General features: G+C 23.1%; 2 protein-coding genes across 2 annotated transcripts; both read right to left on the bottom strand.

Annotated features, from left to right (window-relative positions):
• Positions 1–83: 83 nt before the first annotated feature.
• LOC122860976 lies at positions 84–12,266 on the bottom strand. Its single transcript, XM_044165079.1, has 5 exons — positions 11,888–12,266; positions 2,733–3,051; positions 2,488–2,640; positions 2,172–2,316; positions 84–1,803 (listed from the first exon to the last, which is right to left on the bottom strand). The coding sequence occupies exons 1-5, from the start codon at positions 11,973–11,975 to the stop codon at positions 1,201–1,203; spliced, it is 1,308 nt and encodes a 435-aa protein (XP_044021014.1). The 5' UTR covers positions 11,976–12,266; the 3' UTR covers positions 84–1,200.
• A 550-nt stretch (positions 12,267–12,816) lies between these two features.
• Positions 12,817–22,163, bottom strand: LOC122860968 (uncharacterized protein DDB_G0284459-like). The gene is given in 4 exon segments (XM_044165070.1): positions 12,817–15,351; positions 15,443–19,201; positions 19,281–19,454; positions 21,999–22,163. Coding segments are annotated over 4 exon segments (4,242 nt in total). The 5' UTR covers positions 22,105–22,163; the 3' UTR covers positions 12,817–15,148.
• Positions 22,164–22,881: the final 718 nt, after the last annotated feature.

The following is a 22,881-nucleotide window of genomic DNA, read 5'->3' as shown; positions in this document are numbered from 1 at the left end:
TTTTAGCTATGTTAATTAATTAATAATAATATTCGTGGAAGAATTTAAATTTGAAATGTTTAGTTCCAATAATTATTGGAATGTTTTTTTTTAAAGGATTTATTTGGCGGGAGGGGAAAGACAATGATGAGTAGGAAAGAGATAAAAAAATAATATACGCAAGCGCCAATGATGGCGATTTCCGTTTACAGCGAAAATTTGAAAGATGAAAATTCATCGAGAGAAAATATTATCTGTAAAATGGAAATTATAAACTGTTTTTAATTTTAAAGATAATAGAAATTATCACACAATTAACTGTGTATTTTCTTCAACGTAATACAAAGAAAAAGGAATCAATAAATTTTAACTGTCAACGTAGTAAATTGTTATGAATTATTTAACATTAAAAAAAAGTAATAAAACAATCACTAAATAATAATTAATACACTTTAAATTTTCATTGTCATAATAATCCACTGATTTTTCGAAAATTTAAATTTATTTTTCGATGACAATTATAATATATCTATAATAATATTGATTTTTTTTTATCTTGTATACTTTATTATTAATTGTACGATATTCAAATATTGAATAAAATTATTAAAACTATTAAAATTATTTATATAATATTTACAATGAATTTGTACATGTTACAGCCTCTCTAAAATTGATACTAAGCCGTGCAAAAAAATAAACAAATAAAAAATTCCCATCCAACCTCTCACTGATGATTTAAAAATACAATAAAAAAACTTATTGATATGTCTGACAATTTATAAAGTTGATAATACACCGATAAAAATGTAATTTGAAAAAAAAAAATTTATTTAAAAAACAAAAACAATGATTATGTGTAAATAGCAAACGACATAAATCATTTACAACACTGCACATCATCAGTGATGATGGTTTATTTATTTAAAAAAAGAAAAAAAAACATTGACTAGTGCAGATATCGTTAAAAATTACGTAAAATTATTATTAAATTACATCAAAAATTCTAAAAAAAACAGAAATTCATCATCAAAGAATATCAATACAATCAAATTCAGTCAAATTTTTATATAATTGAAGGTTTTTTTTTGTTTATCATTAAAAAAAACCAATTGTTTATCATGATGATTGTTTTTTTTTTTCTAAATTTATCATTATCTAAATATATATTATTAATTTAATTTGTTATAAATAAGAAAATTGCAAATAAAATATAATAAACTATAATTCAGTTGTTATTTCATCCTGCGGTCGAAATCCCAGTGTTGTAAAATCATCAATGAGGTAGTCACGTCCAGGTGCCCAATCATTGAGAATAGTATAATTTGTTGTTTCAGTAGGACTTGTAAATTCCCATTGTGGATTTAAATCACTATTTAAATAATTATATTCTGAATCATCAGCACCAGAACCATTTGTATTATCACTATTTTTATGACTATAATGATTATTAAATGCTGATATTGTTAATTCTTGTAGTATTGGTGATGATGATGAATTATTATAAACAAGTGGTGTTGTTTGGGCAACAGTTGAACTTGATGGACTTAATTTTTCATTATATATTGATGATGAATTACGTCCAAGTGTTGAAAATATTGGACTATCTTTATTGTAACCAAGACTTGATGATGCTGGACTTATACTTGATTTGTCGCTTGCTTGAAATGTTGTCAATGGTGAATTTGCTTGGAATGTTGTTAAATTTGTTGGTGTTGCACGCATTTCGTATGTTTGTGATGCTTGTGTTATGGCTATTTGTTGATTTGTTTGATTTGTCAATTGGCATGATGGTTGTTGAAGAAATGTCACCAGTTGTGCCACCTTAAATATTAAAAAAAAATTATTATTATCTATTGTTAATTAATTGCATATACAACTGAACAATTGGATGGAAGTTTGATTATCATGAGAAGATTTATTGATGAGAGAGAGAGAGAAAGAAAGGAAGAGGGAATATATTTTTATGTGTGTTGTAACACTCACCAAAGTGTCTAACCGACTGTTGGCGTGTGCAAAAAAAAAAAGAATATAGAATAGAAAAAAAAAAAAAAGTTGTACAACACATGAGAAACTTGTAGCCTAGTTTTTTTAATGACAAGTAAATTGTTTATTTAATTTAATTTTTTACGTATTTGATCCTCAAGGTATTAGCTTTGATTTTTATAATGAAATGTTTTATTTAATTTTACCTCAGGTGATGAGTGTTTTTTGTATCGTCGAAGAAGACGTTCAGCCCATGCTAATAATCGTTGCCAGTCACTTGGTGGTTGTGATATTTCCTCGTCTTTTCTATTAACAAGAACAAGAATTCTTGCAAGGTCTCGTAGCACCGGTCTGTAATAAAATTATTATTCATGTATATAAATTATGTAAGAGACAAATTGTTAAAACAAACTTATGAGATCTTGGAAAGAAAAAAAATTTAAAAAACTAAAAACTATGTAAATATATGAATAATAATTAAGTTGTTGTTGTTGTTTATTTTTTTTAATTAAAATAAATTACCTGTAGGCTTGAACTCCAACAGCACCATCACCATTATTACCAGAATAATACAATTCCCTGACTTGTCTTCTCGTGTCATTTAACATTGCAAGAAATGTATTTGCCTCACTTCTCAATGTTCCAAGATGCTTGAGAAATTCTCTTCTCTCAGCGCTAAATTAATTATAAATAAATAAATAAATTTTTAATAATTAAAATAAATATAAATTTATAAAATTTAATATAAATAAATATATTTTTTTTACCTATCTTCATATTGTCGCATTAATTTAGCTGTTTTTTTTTTTCTTCGATGAATTATAATTACACCACAAAGTATAACAAATAAACATATTACAACTCCAGATATAACACCAACAATAATTGCAATTTGATTACCACTTAAACCAAACATATAGCCAATTTCACGACAAATTTTTCCCATATATTCGTCTTTTGTTGACCAATCGGCAATGTGACCTGGTGGACAAGTCTCTACACAATTTCCACGATGATGTAAAACTGCACAACGAGCACAGGTTGTTCCTCGACACCACAAACATCCACTCGATGTCTCGATACATTCTGAAAATGATAAATATATTTTTAAAAATATTAGAAAATATAATTTATGACCATAATGATAGAGATGTTTATCTAGTTGTTGATCAGGATTTTTTTTTTTTTTAAATTATGATATTTTATGTAATTAAAAGTTGACATTGATGTTGATGATGATGATGACAACACATTTAAAATTTACGTCAACATCAAAAATAAATATGACTTTTAATGGTAATTTTTATAAAACTTGTTTATTTATTATTAAATATATATATTATTTATTTACTATTGATGGATGACATATTTATCCTGAAGATATTTGAGATTATCAATTCAAGTATCTATGAATATTAATTATATATTTTACAATTTAAAAATTGACTTTAAAACGCAAATGGATTTTTGTGTATTTTTGTCCTAAATAAATTTTGACAAAGTTGTTTATTTTAATGTGAGCAGAATTTAAAAAAAAAGCATTACAAGAATATATTTAGTTAAAGTCACTTGGGTGACTTGATAAATCATAAAAAATTTCTATTATTTTTTTTTCTTTCTTTTCGTCATTTTATGAGAAAATTTAGTGTTTTATTTATTTGCGAAATTTCGATTTTGTTGATATTAGAAATGAAATATAAATTTATTTATAAGTATAGGTCCAATGACCGTTAGTAGTAAGTTAGTCCAGCTTCAACTAGGGGCATTTTACTCGTTGAATAAGTTTAGGTATTGTTAGAGTGGAGTGTTCACTCAAGCTTAACACACAAAGTTCATACATAAAAATTGTATTTATAAAATAGTCAACAACACACACCCAACACATGTACCTGAAATTTATTTTATATTTCCATCATTTGAATTATATATACTTTTTTTTTTCTTATTTATATTTTTAATAAAATAATTTAATCTTTTCATTGCCAATTAAATTTAAACTACCAACAACTCTGCTCAACCATCATAAGAAACATTTTTTTTATTTTTTATTTTTTATATATCTCTAGTCAATCTTGAGAAGTACCTTAGATTACTTTTTTTATTATTTTTTTTTCTCATTTTCTTGAAAACGTGAAGGCTTGCTGACTTTTTATCTCACGTTGTTGTTTATTTGTTTAAAAAAGAAAAAAGTGTATATATTTTTTAAAATAATAAAAAAAAAAAAATATAAAACACGTGGATTTAAAAGAGCAACTTAGTTTGTCAATTTTTTATTTATTAATGCCCTTATTTTTGTAAATTTCTCAACAATTATTGTTATTATTAAAAAATAAAAAATAAAATTTCGAATTTGATGGTTTTTTAAATGTAAAATGATGGATATTTAATTTATCATTGTTGCAGCATGTATTAAATAAAAATTAAAATTAAATTAAGACTTATTTTGTGTATGTAATTTTTTTTGAAAGTCAAGCTCTGATATTATTTAAAATGAAAAAAATTTGACTTTATTTTAAATATATATGATAAATGTTAGATACATTTTTGAATCATCCTGGACTTTTCAAGTGTATACGTGGAATGTGGCTGGTTGTTTCATGATTATGTGGGTCTTATAAGTTACAACTCGTAAAACTCTATTCCAACAACAACTTCACTCAATGTCCGTTTACATTCTCCAAGTTGAGAACACGCTGTACCAACAAACGTAAATTGTCATGACCCAAGACCTCTTTCTTTTCTATATACACAATGGAAAAAATAAATAAAAAACATTCAAAAATTTAAAAAAAGAAGCATTTATGTCCCCAAAAAAACTATTATTCTCACATCTCAATTTAATATAGTAATTTTTTTTTTCTTCTTACAGTACAAATTCCAAAACACTTTCTTCATCATAATCATCACCATCACACGTGATGTGTTTCTATGCTATCTTTATTTTATTTTTTTAAATATTTTTTCACGGTCAAATGACTCATAAATGACTAAGCCATTATCTAGATTTGGTAGAAAAAAAATATTATTTATCATTAACCAGTTACTTCTAATAACTGATTCAATATTTATGCCAACATGTAGAAAGTTTAAATAAACATTACTACTTAAACATTTAGAAAAAAATATAAAACTCGTATTCATACATATATATACATAGTTATTAGAAATATTAATTTTTCTCTTACATACAATATTACATAAAACTAAATCAATATAATCTTCAAAATCAATCATCAAATCGTATCATTTATGTATTTATGTATTTATTTATAAATATAATTTATGATTCATAATACTATTTTTTCATAGCAATGAGTATAATTAACATAAATAATTACTGACTAGAATAATATGATTATATTATCAAATATATTATTTATCTATATAAACTAATTTAACTAATATATATATGACCAAATAGTAGAAAAGAATAAATAAATTAGAAGAAAACATTGTAAATAATAAAATAAAAAATTATAGATAGAATTACAAAGTATAAAATAATAATAAAAATAGAAAATTATTAGAAAAAAGGTAAAAAAAAAAAAATGAAAAAGAAGATGAGCATTGTTGTCGAGGTGTATACAAATTTACAAAAGAATTTTTAAGTATATAGAAGAAGCGAAATGATCACATGAGTAGATGCGATTACAGTTATGTTTGACGTTGTAAAAATAGTGTCTATACCTGAGCAAAATATACGGAAAGCAAAAGAGAAGAAAAAAAATCAGAGCAGCAAGGAAAAAAGCAATTTTATAGAATAATAAAATACATATATGGTAAAGAAATAATTTTGCAACCATATACGTGTATACTTAATCAATTTAAAATCTTTATTTTCATTTTTTAAATAAATAATTAAATTGATTTATATTAGAATTAATTTCTAGAAAAAAAATTAAAAAATTATTGCTAATTAATTAATATACACAGAGTGATGAAATCTAATAGATAGATGAAAAATTTATTACCATAAAGGAATGCTAGTAATTAATATTTATTTTTTTAATTTTATATATTTTTATTAAGTTTGATTATATGAGAAATAATATAACATCATCATCATTGAGTGTATAGAAACAGATAGAAATTGAGTCAGTTGTACAATTTTTATTTTTAAATGAAACGTGAGAAAATAAAAAAAATAACTAATAATCACGCGAGACAAGTGTGTATTGAATAATACCTGCATTTATTTATTTCAATGACAAAGTATCTAGCAGTATATTTATTATAAATATATAATAAAAAAAAAAAAATGATGGCATATTTTAATTATTCAAAATCATACAAATATTTTAGATTGACTCATTTGCTTTTTTTCCTTCTATATATTTAAATGATGTGAAAAAAAAATACGACCTTGCTTTATCATTGTCGCATATAATTTTTTTTCGATTCTCAATCGAAACATGAGGGGGACCAACGGTACCAGTAGTAACCCCAGTCAAATAAAATATAAATTCGAGAGAGAAAAAAAATTTAATCCAGGTAATAAAAAATATAAAAATATAATGAAAACGAAAGGAAGAGAAATGTAAAAATTGATAATAAATAATGCAAATGAAATGAAGCAAATAAATAATAAAAAATTCATGTAAAATGTATAATAGAAATTAAGTAAAATTGTGACAAAGGAAGGAAGCTGATTGTGGCTTGTCGAAAAAATATTAACTAAGTTGAATTGGTAGGCGGAGCATATGGTAGACAGATGCTGTTCCATAGTCATCAACAACATCACAGACTGCATTTATATATTATTAGTTATTACATACATCCTATAGTAAAATCAGAAGTCAAACGATATATAGAACAATATTCCCAGTATGCTTTGTGACAAAAAAAAAAAAAATAATAATAATTTCTCTCAATGAATTTAATTTCTATTCATTCAATTAATTATTAATATTATTATATTTATTTTTTTTTTAATTTCAAATTATCATCATTAAGTGTAACAATACATCATCTATTAAAAAATAAAATTGGGTGTGGCTATTATGATTTAAAAAAAAAAAAAATAAACTAAAAAATTCTTGGAAAATTTTCTCTTTTAAAATTGCAGAAAGTTTGTGTTTATATACTAGATGATAATCATGATGCTGATACGATGATTATTATTTTCATGATATAGACAACTAGAAATTATTTTTTATCTTTTTTATTTTGGGTTCAATGACTGGTTACTGGTTAGGGTCAGATAGAAATATATAGAAGAAAAAAAAAAGTTTTGAAGGGTCGAAAGATCTGTATATGAAGTATAAAAAAATTTGTTCTCAACACTAATTAATTAATTCCAAAGAAGTATATAATCATCATCATCATCATGATAAACATATTTGAGAAAAAAAAAATATATTCTTTGATGTTTCTGTGTTCTCTCAGTTACGCATTACATACACACAGAGATGAGATCACGAGGGTAATTGAATATCCTCATTTGCCACCTTGGATACACAGTAGTAGTAGTAGTAGTAGTAGTAGTTCATTACATCACACTAATTTTATTATTATTATTATTATTTATTCTTCCTTATTTTAATTTTATTCCGTCTTGTTAACTAATCATTCTATTATTATTATTATAATTTATAAAATATAATAAAATAAACAATAATGAAATTATTCAAATTATTATATTAAAAAATTGACAAATAATAAACTTTCCAATTGTTATTTAAATATGCAGTGAAAGTATTGTTTCACTTATCCAAAAATAGTTGTTAAATAAATAGGAAATATAATTAAATACTAAGTATTTTTATTTATAAAAATTTATAATTATTTACTTATTTATTTATGTTAATTGTAATTTGATAAATAGTCATCATTATATTTGAAAATATATTTATTTATTTGTTATAAATAATCAACAAAATGAGTCATGCAAGTATATTTTTAAAAATATATAATGTAATGTGATTTGCATGCAACGAGAATAATAATTTTACGTGATTATTGTTAAATTATCGATGGTTATTGTGTACAGCTTTCCAATAAGTTTGTGGACACACACCGTTATAGTATTTACAATGAATTACATGAGAAAGTGCTCAAGCACCTTGCTCAAGTATTAATCCCACCTTGGTAATTCTTTTGACTCTATTCGCACAAGTGTTTTTGTGTCTTTTTTATTTTATTTTTTTTCTATGCATTATAATCATTTGTGAATATAAAAAAAATAAATACAAAAAGGTTTTAGTCTTATCTCATATATAAAACATTTTACGTGTTTTCTATTTACAAAACTGCAAACACAAATGTATATTAAATAATAAAAAAATAAATAATATATATACGTGTTTTCACGCTTGAAATAAAATTGAAAATTTTCAACCAATCACTTTAAGTACTTTCTATCGGCATAATTTATTTATTATAATAATTTATATGAAATAAAAATAAATTATTATTATAAAACAAATATATTATAATTGACGAATAATTTGAATTTATTTTTAGTATAATTATTGGCAAGTTCAATGAAATAAAAAAAAAATAAATTATCAACAATGCATGATGAACAAAAAAAAATATATATATATTTATTACTCATAACTTTTATGTTATGAAAATATTTTGTTAAATTATTTTTTTTTCCCTTTTTTTACATTCACTTTCATTTTATTTCTTCCTTTTTATATTTTTGCGTAATTAGACAAAACATAAAACTTTATATATACAATACAAAAGACCTTGTTCATTATTTTATTCAATTTTTTATTTTTTTATTTAATATATAAACCACGCCTGTTTTGACTCGAATTATCGCTACAATTTATGTGAAATATAAAATTATTATTTTATTATATTATGTATATTTTTTTTTTCGATGAAGAAATTGCAAAAATAATAATACAATAATATATTATTTTATATTTCAAGATAATATTTTATTACTATTAGTTTTTTATTTATTTTTTTCCGGTTGTTTAATGATTTTTTTCTTCTTTTTTATTTTATATTTTTCCGGTTCAAATTTATTATATAGGTATATATTTTCAATTTTCAATGATTCGTAATGATGAACAATTTTAATCTATACATCCGAAGATATTGAGTATAATATATATATGAAAAAGAATAAATAAATAAAACATAATAATCATGTGAATTGAGTGCGTGGTGGTAAACCACAAAATGAAATTGAAATAGATGAGTTATTACGTTTATAAGTGAGGATGTGAGCCACTATATTTTACTGTGTCATGAATTGGATCATCAAATGGATAATACCAAACAATCCTGCACCCACACAAGATATAAAATAAAATGAAAAAATAAATTATAAATATGATAATAATAAAGATAATTTTAATTACAGAAGTAATTCATCTGATTATTTTTTTACTAAATGCAAGTAAAGGTAACGGTTAACATTCATATGTGGGGCAAGAAGAATTATATCACAAATATACTCGCTCGCTCGCATTTAATTCAAATTCCAAAGATAATTATGTAATAAAAATATTAAATTATAAAAAAGAAATGGTATATTCATTTAAAAATATATATTGCAAAATTATTAATATTTATAATTTAATTGTAGATTATTTTATTTTAAATCAAATAAGTTGTACGCATGAGAAAATTTTGTTATATATTTTTTTAAATTTCTTCTTAGGTGGTTTATTTTTTCCACCCTAACAATTTTTATATTTAAATAACAGTTAAGTCAAAGTTAATATTTTCTATTTTTAATTTATTATTATATATTTCTTTCCTCATTTTGCAACTAGAAGAAAAAGTTAAAAAACAGAAAAAATATAAATAAATATTAACTTTCAAAATCTCACGGATTAATAATTAATGTAAAGAAAAAAATTATAATATATATCAGATTATATTATAATTTTGAATCATGTTGATGTCTAGTTATTTTCGAAATGTGTGTTTCAAGTTCACAAGAATATTAGTATAAATTAATGATAATTATCGTTGAAATGAAAAAAGATGATTTGATAACACAGTGAGTCAATGTTTACTAAGAAAAAAAAATATGTAAAATCATTACAATGATATTAACATTTTAAATAATAATAATACAATTTATTTTTGATAAAAAATTTTTATAAACGAGGTCATGGAAAAAAAAATATAAATATGGCTTTGACAGGAAAAGTTTCAAAGCGTGACAATCATTCGGTCAAAGTCTTGCATATTTTCCCCACAGGAAGAAGAAGATGAAGAAGAAGAAAAAGAATAAATTATTTTTAAAAAAATAATAACAAAATATGATGGTTTGTTAAATAATTAAGGAGCGGATCTTTGATGTCAATTGAGTAGTAGTAAGCAAAGTGACTCTATTATTGTGAGTATTAGAGGTCAGATGAGTTCACAATGACGGTAAATTGTTGATGATAAATGTGGGTCAAATGAACACAAACAAACGTAAATTCATGGGTTGTTGTTTTTTTTTTAAACAACAACATAGGTAGATAGTAGTAAGTAACGTTGTTTAAAGAAAAAAAAAACCTCAGCAGCGTTATAAATGATTTCTTGATTTTCTTGGAAAATAAAACGGTAAAAAGATTACAAAACATTAGTAAGGACGATACATAAATACACATATATAGGTGAAATACAACAACAACAACAACTTGTTTTACTATTTCACTATTTTTTTCTTTTTTTAATTTCAAGATCATCTGACTTTATGAAATTATTAATATATTGATGGTTAAATTATCATCTTACAATTTACACTGTGCTCATTTTTTTTAGTAATCAACATCATCAACAACATCAACATCAACATCACAGCTGGTTCCACAAGATTGCAGACACCTGATAAAATTACTCGTCTTAATTTCATTAACTCTATTTTCAACTCAACAACATAACTTTGTTGAGTATTTTTTAATTTATTTAATAAATATTGTCATATTAGTGGAAAAAAAAAAAACCTTGACATCGAAAAAATATAAAATAGATAAGAAAAATTAAGCTGCAGTGTGTGAATGGTAATTTGAGATGCTTTATAAAAATAATAAGTTTGTGGTCAATGTAACATTGAGTCAATATACTTTGCATAATAGTGACCTTCACCTCAACAAAATGTAATTCAAGTATCACCTGTGATAATAATAAATTTAAAAATTTTTTTTAAACATTGCAAGAGAATAAATATAATAATAAATATCCGGTTTGCAAATAATAAAAATCAATCAATTTATTATCAGAAGAATATTTTAATTTTTTAAAAAAACATCCTTTCACTCAATTTACAAAGGCTATATTGACCTTTCGATTTTAGCTAAATGTTTAAAGGTTACCAAGTAATTGGATAATTTAAATAATAAAATTATATTTATAATAATTTATGCTATTTTTAACGTAATAATTAAATATATATTTTTATTTTTTTTGCAACGTAGTGAGAGTACAGTAGATTTATAGTAAAATGAAAATAAATATAAGTTAAAATTTAAAATAAAGAAAAATAAATTTTAATTCACAGTATTTTAACAGGAAGATACAAAAAAATTTAAAAGATAATATTATTTATTGACTGTACACAATTTCCTGAGGAAGTAATTTTATTTTTTTTTCAACTTATTTAAAGACTTTATCAAGTGCAACTTACTGATAACAAATAATTACTCAAATTTATCAATTTTTTATTTTTTATTTCTTTCTGTTTATCAAGTAAATAAAAAGAACAAAAAAAAAGAAATAATTTTATGAATAATTAATTCTTGTCTTTATTATAGCTGCATAATAATTAAAATATTTTTAAATTAATTATTTGATAATGAAAAATAATAATTATTTGATATTTAAAAATTAACAAAACAACAAAAAAGTTTTTTGTATTTAAAATATTATTTAAATAGCTTTTAACAATGAAATATGATAATTGTTTTTTGTAAATAAATTAAATATATTAATTTAAAATTAAATTAATTGTTTATTTTTTTACCTTGTGATTGATTCACCTCAATTGCCTGGACATAATCCACAAACAAAACTGCAACACTTAATTTCACCACAGTGGCTAAGTTTCCCATTTTTGCGTCCACATTATTTTTTTGACACTCATTAATAATATTCAATTATTAATTATTAAAACATCACATAAAACGTCAAATATAATTCATATTAAAAAGATATAATTTATTTAAATGTCATGTATATTTTAATAACTGTTTCAATTTTATGAGTAACTCACTAATTATTATTTTTTGTTGATATAAAAAAATGTACACACGATTATTCAATGAAATTTTAGTAAAATAATAGAAAAAAAAATATAAATATAAATACAATAACAACACTTTGTGATGGTCAGTGAGAGACTGATGAATTTTTTTCATTTTTTTTTTCTCTTCCAGGTTAGCGTCTTGTGTGTGTAAACTCAATTGCTCATTGGCTGTGGAATCAACCAATTGAATTACACACACTGTTAAATATAAAACATGGACGTTGGCGGGATTATTTTAAATATTTAAAACAACTTTTAAAATTTTTATCGCGATTTATTAATTTTTTTTTTCATTATAATTTATATTACACAAAGATGTATACTTAATGGTAATTTTAATTAATTTTTTCATCAGTTTATTTAATTTACAATCCTCCGGGTTAACTCTTGATAATCATGAAATTAAATAAAACATTTTTTTTATATTATATTTATAATTGATTTTCTATATTCATTTTTGTTTATTTTTTAAAATTCTAGACGTCTATAATATTAAACCAGGTCACTGAAATAAAAATTAGAAATTAATCAAGTCAAAAAAATTAAATAATAATTTAAAATTAATACAAAAACAATTTCAATTAGATTAAATAAAATTAGAGATATTTTTTTTTGATCATAGACAATTTTGAAAATTTATTTTATACCAGAGTTTCATGCATCTTTTTTAAATGGAGCTGTTTTTTTTTATCTGATTGTTTGATTTCAAAATGTATGCATTTTTATGTTACAAATATTTTCAAGTTTTTAATTTCTATATATATATATATTTATTTTTTTTATACAAATTACAACATAGGCTCTGCATTGCCAGATTATAATCGATTACCTCGTCAGTATTTTTTTTAAATAAATATTTATTGGGCACCTCATAAAAAAAAAAAAAGAAATGTTTTTTTTTTTTTTTGCTTTTTACATTTATTTACCGACTAGGAAGTAATCTGTTAAATTTTGATAAATATTTTCCTCCAAAATAATCACTTAATTCGTATTGATATTAATTGTTATTAGTATTTTTTTTAATTATCAATAAACTTGAGATAAAAAAAAAAAAATATATATGATTTAAAGTTGCTCGGTGTTTACACAATTTTTACACAGAGAAAGTAATTTTTTTTTTGTTATCATTTTCTCGTAAACGTATCACAATAATTAATATTACATTTCTAAGATAATTTATCTGTGATTTATTATTTATTTTATTTACTTTTTTTTATTTTCGCACATATGTATAGAATATAAGCGTTTTTGTCTCCATTTTTTTTATTCCATCAAAACATTCATTAACAAATTCAATAATTAATTTTTTATTTTCTTCATTTTCACATTGACTAAAATCGCTTTTTTTTTATAATATATATTTTTCTTTTTTAGTTAAAATTTTGCTTTTATTATTTTTGCAAAAAAAATAATTACAATGACGTTACAATTAATTTTTTTTCTTATAATTTTGTTTTTTTTATTTCTTTCTTATTCACACAGTTTATTTTTTTTTTTTTTTAAATTTCTTAGTAACTAAATTAATCAACTATTTACAATGACATTATTTTTTTCATGTTGATATTATTTTAAACACTTTTTCTTCTTGCCAAATTTTGAATTTTAAATTTTAATATTCAAAATTAAATCATAATTCGAAATTCAAGTGAAACATATCAATACATATATAATTTTCCATCTACACGATAAATGCTATGTACATTAGATATAATTATTATAAGTAATTTTTTTTTTTTTTTTTTTTTTGTATTCTTTATCATTTTTTTATTTATTTTTTTTTTAATTTTGTTAGTTTTTTTTTTATACATTTTTTTATAGGTTGTTCAAGTTGTATTTTAAAGTCATTTTGTTTTTGTGTTATTTCAAGTAATTTTTTGTAATTTTAAATAAATTTCTCGAAACTTTATTATTGTGACATTTATAAAATTTAATGAAATTTTTATAAAGTAAAATTTATATGAATTAAAAAAATTATGAAATATTCACATAAATTAATTATTATAAATTTTTTTTTTATTTCATTTATTTTAACCATGATTTGTGATAATTGATGATAAGTCGTGAAAATTAATTATTTAAGTGTTTTTCCAATCTTCTTTTTTTTTTATAAATAATTCAATCACTTAAATGATTATTATTTTTATACTTTATAAATATTATAAAATTATATTTGATAAATTTTAAGTTAACATCATCTCAGTATTGAGCATTATTTAATGCAAATAAAAAGAAAAAATATTTTTTACAACTTGTTTTGTTTAAAAAGTACGAATAGCATTAAAAAAAAAAAAAAAAAAAAAATATAAATATAAATAATAATTCAAAATCTCATTAATGTTTTATTATAACAAGATTTTTGTTTTTATTTTTCTAATTTTAATTAAAAGGGACCACTCATATACCAATAAACAAAAAGTAAAATTTAAATAGTTCAAAAAGTTTATCTGAAAATGACAATAATAAATTAAACACAAAACAAAAAAATAATATTTAATTTTCCAATAAATTTGTGTGACTTTTTATTATTTTTTTTTAAATTTCTTATTTCTTTTATTTATAAATATTATATCGAAAAAGGCCACTGTTCAAGGCCACGGGCCAAGAAAGTCCATTAATTTCAGTCAACAAATAGCCCATCTACCATTCAATCATAAATTTTTCCTTGGTAAATTCAAAGACGTCATGTCATTAATTATTATTTTTATTATTATTAATTAATTTCCTTGTAAATTTAGTAACCAATCACGTTATATTGTTTCCCATAATTTCAGTAATTTTATTAACATATTATTATCAATGGATTTTGAGTAATCCCTTTTTTTTTTTTCTCCCTGTCTCTATCCGAAATATTTTTATCTTTATTAATTATTATTTTTCATTTTTTACAACTATAATTCCACAGTCTCGAGGCTCTATCTATGTCTCATGATGTTGAGTTTATAAATTACTTACTCATAATAATCATAATTGATTGTTATTTCACGTAACTCGATGAATATGACACTTTGGAATATAATGATTTGTGTCAAGTAACCAGCCTTTAGTTAAAGCACATGGATAATGAGTTACTTCTTTACATCCACGTTTAACACAACCAATATTTGCACCAGCAAGACCACATGTTGTACATATTGATTGTGTTGCATCCCAAACAGCCTCTTGTAATCCTGAAACTCTTCCACCTAAAAAAAAAAACAAAAAACCATTAATTAATTAATGATTATTAATATTTTCAATAGATTTATTATAAATAAATATATAAATAATAATAACCTGCTAAATAAACACCAGCTGCCCATAATGCACACTGTTCATGAAGCCAAACTTCCCATCGTTGTTCATCACCACTTAATAATGTCATACCAGAATACATTGATACTGCATTTGTATCAATTGATGTTCTTTTTTTTTTAGCCATTTTAGCTGTAAATTGATCAGCAAGACCAGCATACCTTAAACTTCTTTTATTTTTACAACCTTTTTTTTGTTCATTTGTTATTTCTTGTTCATCTGTTGATAATGAAGCATCATCAATACGTTCACGTCCAATTAAATATGGACCAAATAAATCACTTAATACACCAGATGGTACTGTATATGTACCAGGTACAATATGTGGACCAGCTAAATTTGGATGTGGTCTTGATGGATCACCAGGTATTACTGAATGTGGTCCTTGTTTACAAAATACACATATCCAACTTGAATCTGTTGTATGTGCATCATATCTTGATGATAAAGTTGAACTAAAAAGACCAGTACGACTAACTTTACCACGATAATCTAAATCATTTTGATGACTAAGCCTTTTACTACGTCCAGCATTACCATTACCAAGACTTTTTCTTTTTTCTTTATTTTTTTCTTCTTCATCTTCTCTTGATGGTGCATTTACAACTTGTACACTTAATGGACTATCACGTGGTCCTTGTACATGTACAACTGGTCCTCTTGATTTAATTGTACTTGTATTTGAACCAGAATCATATGCTGCATCTTTTAAACCATCAATTTTTGTTGTTTTCTTTTTTTTACTATTATTATTATCTTGTTTTTTAGTATTTTTATTATTATTTTTACGTTTTTTTGTTGGTTTTTGTGGTAAATCATCTATACAAAACATATTATCTGGTGCTTTATAACCACCTTTACGTTTTTTTCCTTTAGCACGTCCTTTTTTACCTTTTTTTGGTGATGGTTTTGTTGGTACTGTTGGTACTGATGTTGTTGTTGTCGTCGTCGTTGTTGTCGTTGTTGTGTCATCATCAGTTTTATTATTATTTTCCAATTTAACCTCACTTTTTTCTTCTTCTTTTTTAATAATATCAACTTCAGTTTTAACTTGTTCAATAATATCATCACTTTTAATATTTTCATCTTTAACATCTGTATCATTTTCAACAATACCAGCAAACATTTTTTCTAGCTCTGATTCAACTTCATTAAATGGATTTGCATTATTAATAACTGTTGATGGACTTGCTACTTTAGATAAATCAGTTGCATCATCACTAGATTTTCTTCTTGTTCTTTGACTCATTGGTGTTGGATTTGTTGATGTATTTTCACTACTTCTTCGTCTTCTTATTGGTTCATTATTTTCTTTGTCAGTTGTATTTTCATCTTGTTTTAATTTTTCTGTTTGTTCTTTTTTTTTTTTTTTTTTTAATTCTTCATTATTAACATCGTGATCTTGATCATCATCATCATCATTATCATCATCCTCATCTTCATCTTCATCGTCATCATCTTCATCATCATCATCATCTTCGTCATCTTCTTCTTCATCTTCATCATCATCATCGTCTTCTTCTCTTAATTTTTCTTTATCTTTTTGTTTTTCTTGTTCTTTTTGTATTTTTTTAGAAATAATAATATCATCTGGTACTTTTAATTTATCATCAACAACATTATTATCATTTATTTTATTGACAGTACTTAGATCTATTGTTGTTGGTAAAAAATTATCATTTGTTTGTTTTTTATGATTTTCTTCAACAACGGGAGGTAGTAATAATAGTGATGTTGTTGTTGTTGATGATGATGATGATGATGATGATGACGGTGGTGGTAGTGGTGGTGGAGGTGGTGGTGCTAATGGAGGTGGAGGTGCCAATGGAGGTGGTAATGCTGTTGATGTTGTTGTTGTTGTTGTTTTTGTATCAAATTTACTCGTTAATTCATCAATAATTGGTACAGATATTCTTGGTTCTTTAGGTTCTCTTAATTCTTTTGATTCAATAATTGATTCAATTTCACCAATATCATCAATATCATTTTTAGCATCTTTACTTAATCTAACTGGTTTTTCTAATTTTCTTTTTCTTCTTTGTTTAGTATTATCATTTGAATCATCATTACTAAATTCTGGTGATACAACATCATCTTCTCTTGTTGGTGATTTTGATTTTTGTCTATCTGGTGACATACTTTTAATACTTGATGCATCTTTATAATCATCAACAGGTATTACAATAATTGAACCAATATTTTCTGTACTACCTAATTTTTTACTACCACTTTCAAGTTTTTCTAATAATGAATCAACACATTTTTTATTACCACGTTTTGGTATATTTTTTGGTGATCTAACATTCATTTCATCATTATTAATTTTTTTTTGTTCTCTATCATTTATTGATGATAAATCACATACTGGACTATCAATAACATCTTTATCATATCTTGATGTTAAATTAACAATAACTGGTTGTGGTATAACACTTAATGAATCTTTCATTTTCATTGGTTCAATATCTTTTTTATTATTATCTGGTAATATACGTTCAATAGTAACACTTGATGGTAAATTAATCATTTTTTGTGAAAAATTATCAATATTAATACCAATACTATTGACACTATTACCAACACCACCAATTTTATCATGAATATTTGCAACACCTTTTAAATGACTTTCAAAATTTTTAACAGATATTTTTGGTGTTGTTAATAATGATGATGATAATAAATCTTTTGTTGATAATGATACTGGTTCAATAAGTGAATTTGGAGTTGGTACTGATGAACTAATACCACTATCTGATGATGTTTCACCATTTAATGGTATTGGTGGTGATATTATATTTCCATTACGATTTGATTTATCAATATTTCTTGCTGTTAAACTAATTGGTATATCTTGTGTCATACGTGAATAATTTTCTGCAATATCAGATGTTGTTGATAAATCAAGTGTATTTTGTCCAGTATTTGGTGATCCACGATGATATTGATTTTGATTTGTACGATTATTATCAACAAGTGCTTGTAAATTAAATAATGGATTAACAGATGAATTTGTTGTTGTTGTTGTTGTTGTTGCTGATGATGATGATGATACTGATGATGTCGATGATGATGATGATGATGTTGTTGATGTTGGCTTTGATGATGGTACTGCTGTTGGTGTATGCCATGTTGGTGTTGATTGTGAATGTGCTAATTGTGGTGTTAATTGACTTGTTAAATGTGATGATCCAAATGATGATTAATACAGCATTAATGATCCACTACCTTGTGTCATTGTTAAATGATTCCATACTGTTTGTGGTGGTGGTGTGCCAACCGGTGGTCGACTGTGTCCTGGGTACTGTCCAGACATATCGATGTCTTCCCAGCCACCAGCAGCAGCAGCAGACCACAGTGCACTTAAATTCCACAAATTCTCAATAGTTTTTTTGTAATTTTCAACTGATTTATTAACATCCACTTTATCACCAATTTTTATATTATCATTTGATGATGATTTTTGTTTAGATTTTTTTATTATATTATTATTTTTATTTTTTTTAATTATTTGAGAATTTAATAATTGGCCACTATTATTTGTTACTGTTTCACATTTATTTGTTGCTGGTGTTGTTGTTAATTTTGTTGAATTTATATGTGAGTTTTGTGATTGATTAATAATATTATTAAAATCATTTGATGATAATTGAGAAGTGTTGGTATTTGCTATCAACGAATTTTGATAATCCCAATGATTCGATGAATGTGCCCAGTTTGGGGCATATCCTGGATGTGGTTGCCCTAAAAAATTATTATTATTATTTATCATTAATATATATATAAATATAAAATTATATATTTAATCCTCATTTTTAATTACCATTGTAAAGGGCTGCATCAAAGTCGCATAAAGTCAAATCATTCTGGGATGGTAATTGATTATCGTTATTATCAATTTCTTGAGAATTACGATACTTCCAATGTGTAAAAAATGAATCACCCTTCTCAACTTCACTAACAACTTGAAATGAACGATTATCAGCCACTTTTGTTCCTGTAAAAAAAAAAGTTATCATAAATATTGCTTAAGCAACATTAATAAAATAACCAGTCTTTTATTCATTAGCTACATTCATATCAATAATAAATTATGAAAACAACAACAACAAAAAAAAAAACCTACAAAATCTAAATAATAATAAACCTAAAGCTTCCTCAATTAAAATTAATCATCTTGTAAACATATTGGATCGTTGGATAAAATGAAAATTACCATTAGTTGAAAATAAAATAATAATAATGAAAAAAAAATAAATCAGTATATCAACTATCAAGTTGGAAAGGCGCGGCACAGCTAAAACACTATTGAATAATTTTAATCTCCAAAAATATGTTTTATTATAAAAACGAAAAAAAAAAATTACACAAATATACACCACCAATTACTCCAAAAAAAAAATCATGATAAAAAAATTTAATTGCTCCAAAACAAAAATTCAAAAAAAAAAAAAATTATTATTATTATATAAAATAATAACAATAATAATAATAATAATTATTATTATTATTATTATCAAAGTGTCATGTTGTCTGAGTACGTCTATAGGTAAAAGCCATATCTAAAATATTTTTTTTCCTCAAAAAAAATTTCTCGTACACTTCACAATTTCACAAATTACATACATCTTCAACAAATATAAAAAAAAAATGAAAAAAGAATATTAAAATAATAATTACATCAACACCTTATATAATAATGTAAAAATAATATAATAATATAATAAACATAAAAAATATTAATACCAGTATATTAAAAAATTTAATTATTAATAAATTTTAATCATTTAAATGAAATTAAATTAAAATAGTAGTAAAAGATTTATGTTGGCGTATTGTCGTTTCTTTCTGGACGAGAAGCAACGACGCACCGACATACACATACCTCAAATACACACAAACATAAATATATTATATATATATTTATCAAACACACATACAGATATAAAATTGGCAAACCCGGTGACTGGGATCTTAAATTCACCATGAAAAATCATACTTCAATAATTCCATTTGATAGAAAAAAAAAAAAATTTTTTTCATTTTTTTTTTCCTTTCATTTTTGCTCTTAAATTTAATTATAAATAATAATTGTTATTATTAACTCACGATATATTGATGACTTGATAGTTTAAATAAAATACTATATGTATATAATAATGTAAATAATAAACACTGATTGTTTTTTAATTTGATAAACAAAAAAAAAAAACACAAATATTTTTACGCTAATATTAAAAAAAACGTGTTTTTTTGTTAATTATTTTAATTATGTTTCAATTTTAATATAATTTATTTGACACAATATTACACTTTAATTATTGTTTAATTCACCCAGTTATTTATTTAAGTTTTTGTTGGTGTATTGTTTTTTTTTTTTGTTGCTGTTTGTACGACGTGTATGAATGAAAATAATTACGAACCTTTTATTTATTTTTTTTTTTGTTTGTTTATTTATAAAAGATCCAATGAATGAATATTGTTTGTTAATAAATGATGTTAATGTGTGTGTATAGTGTGGGTTTTTTTATCCGCGAATTATTGATATATATCAAGATTAATAATAGTCACGATATATTTGATTAATTTGAGCTAAATGCAGGACTTTCAACAATGGTGGCTGCGGCTTATGGGCCAAATTTTTTCCAACTGGGTGTGTGACTTATGCTGACACCTCGTGGTAGCAACTGGAGTATATAAACTATTTATTTATAATATTTTTTTTTTTTTTCTATTGACTTGTTTGTTTCTTTTTTTTGCACATTATTTATCTAATCATTCTGTCCCTCACATATCTTGTCTTAATTTTTATTTATTTTTTTTTTTATTCTAATCAAGCACCTTTAGTTTATTCGAAATTTCGAAATTATATTTTTTTTTTACTCAAAAACAGAGTCATTAGAAATGGGCACATAGAAAAATCTGTTTCGATGATTTTTATCAATTTTTTTTTTTTTATTTCGATGACTAGATGAGTTTACAGAATTGTCGATTTAATTTTTTTTTTTCTTTTTTTCTTTTTGGACTTGCTTTTGTTGATATGGAAACTACTCGAAACTAATGACTACTTTTTTTTTTAATTTTTTTTTTTATCTATTTGGATTGAGATCAGTTGAATTAATCAATACTTGCCAACCAATTGTCGGAGTAATTATTACAAAAAAAATCCGGCAAATAGTAACGAAAAATTTATATTTTTTACTTAATTTTTTTTAATTTTTTAAGTAACATTAGCCATGATCCACCGAAAAAAAAAAAAAAAGAGCAGCTGAAGCATTTGTGGAAAAATACTTGAAATAGGAAACTACAATTTTGACATAATACTATTACTAATATTTCTTTCTATTTAATAAGAAAAAAAAAAATTAGCTAAGAAATTTTTTAACAAATGAATTATGTCAAATTTAAATGTAAAATATTCAAAACAAAAAAAAATAAAAAAAGATTACGTGTTAATTAAATACTAAAGATAATAATAATAAAAAAATAATAATAATGATAATAAAATTACAGTGTATTTGTAAGTACTCAAAGAACTCACCATTATATTTTCTTGCCAATCCTGAAGATGCATTATTTATCGTATCTTTGCCGCGCATTTTCGAAATATTATCTTGATTTGTTGAATTCATCTCTTCATTTTCCATTTTAACTATTTTTTTTTGTTAATATAAAATAAATTATTATTTATTTTTTATTTATCATACTGAAATAATTAAATTGCATATTATTATTATTATTAAAACAAATATGAATATTAAATAAAATAAATTTTCTATTTTCTCATCTCCGAGGTAAAAAAAAAATAATATTCATTTAATGATTCTTACCTTAAAAAAAATATATTAATCCTTTTTTAAATTTTTCTATGTTAGCTTTTGTTTAAATCATAAAATATAAAAATAAAAATAATAAATTTTCTTATCACTTATAAATGACGTGGTGATATAAAACTTTCAACGAAAACTAAAATCAACAGACTATTATATTTTAATATCAAAAAAAAAAATAATAATCATAATAAAAACATACAAGTCTTATCAAACTTTTGACTTAATTATAGAATTTCTAAAAAAAAAAAAAAAAACTAATAACTCATATTTGAGGTTGGAAAAAAATTGAAATAATAATTCATGTGACATCCATCATAATAAACCATAAAAAAAAAATAACTAAAAAATTTTCCTCAATAAAAATAAAACCTGATAATAAATTATAATTAATAAAAACAATAAATGCTATTATTTATATTCAATTTTGGCTATTAAAAAAAACTAAAAATATATTATTATTAATAAAAAAAAATATAAATAATTTAACTCACTTGAAATAACAACAATTACCTTATTTATTTTCTTTTTTTTAAACTCAAAACAAATGCAAAGGAAAATAAAAATATATAATAAACAAACAACTTGTTTGAT

The sequence above is a fragment of the Aphidius gifuensis genome, linkage group LG1 (assembly GCF_014905175.1).
Source record: "Aphidius gifuensis isolate YNYX2018 linkage group LG1, ASM1490517v1, whole genome shotgun sequence".
In the NCBI taxonomy this organism is placed as follows: domain Eukaryota; kingdom Metazoa; phylum Arthropoda; class Insecta; order Hymenoptera; family Braconidae; genus Aphidius; species Aphidius gifuensis.
Note: the sequence above shows the minus strand (reverse complement) of the source record. Positions and strands in the feature narration are given on the sequence as shown.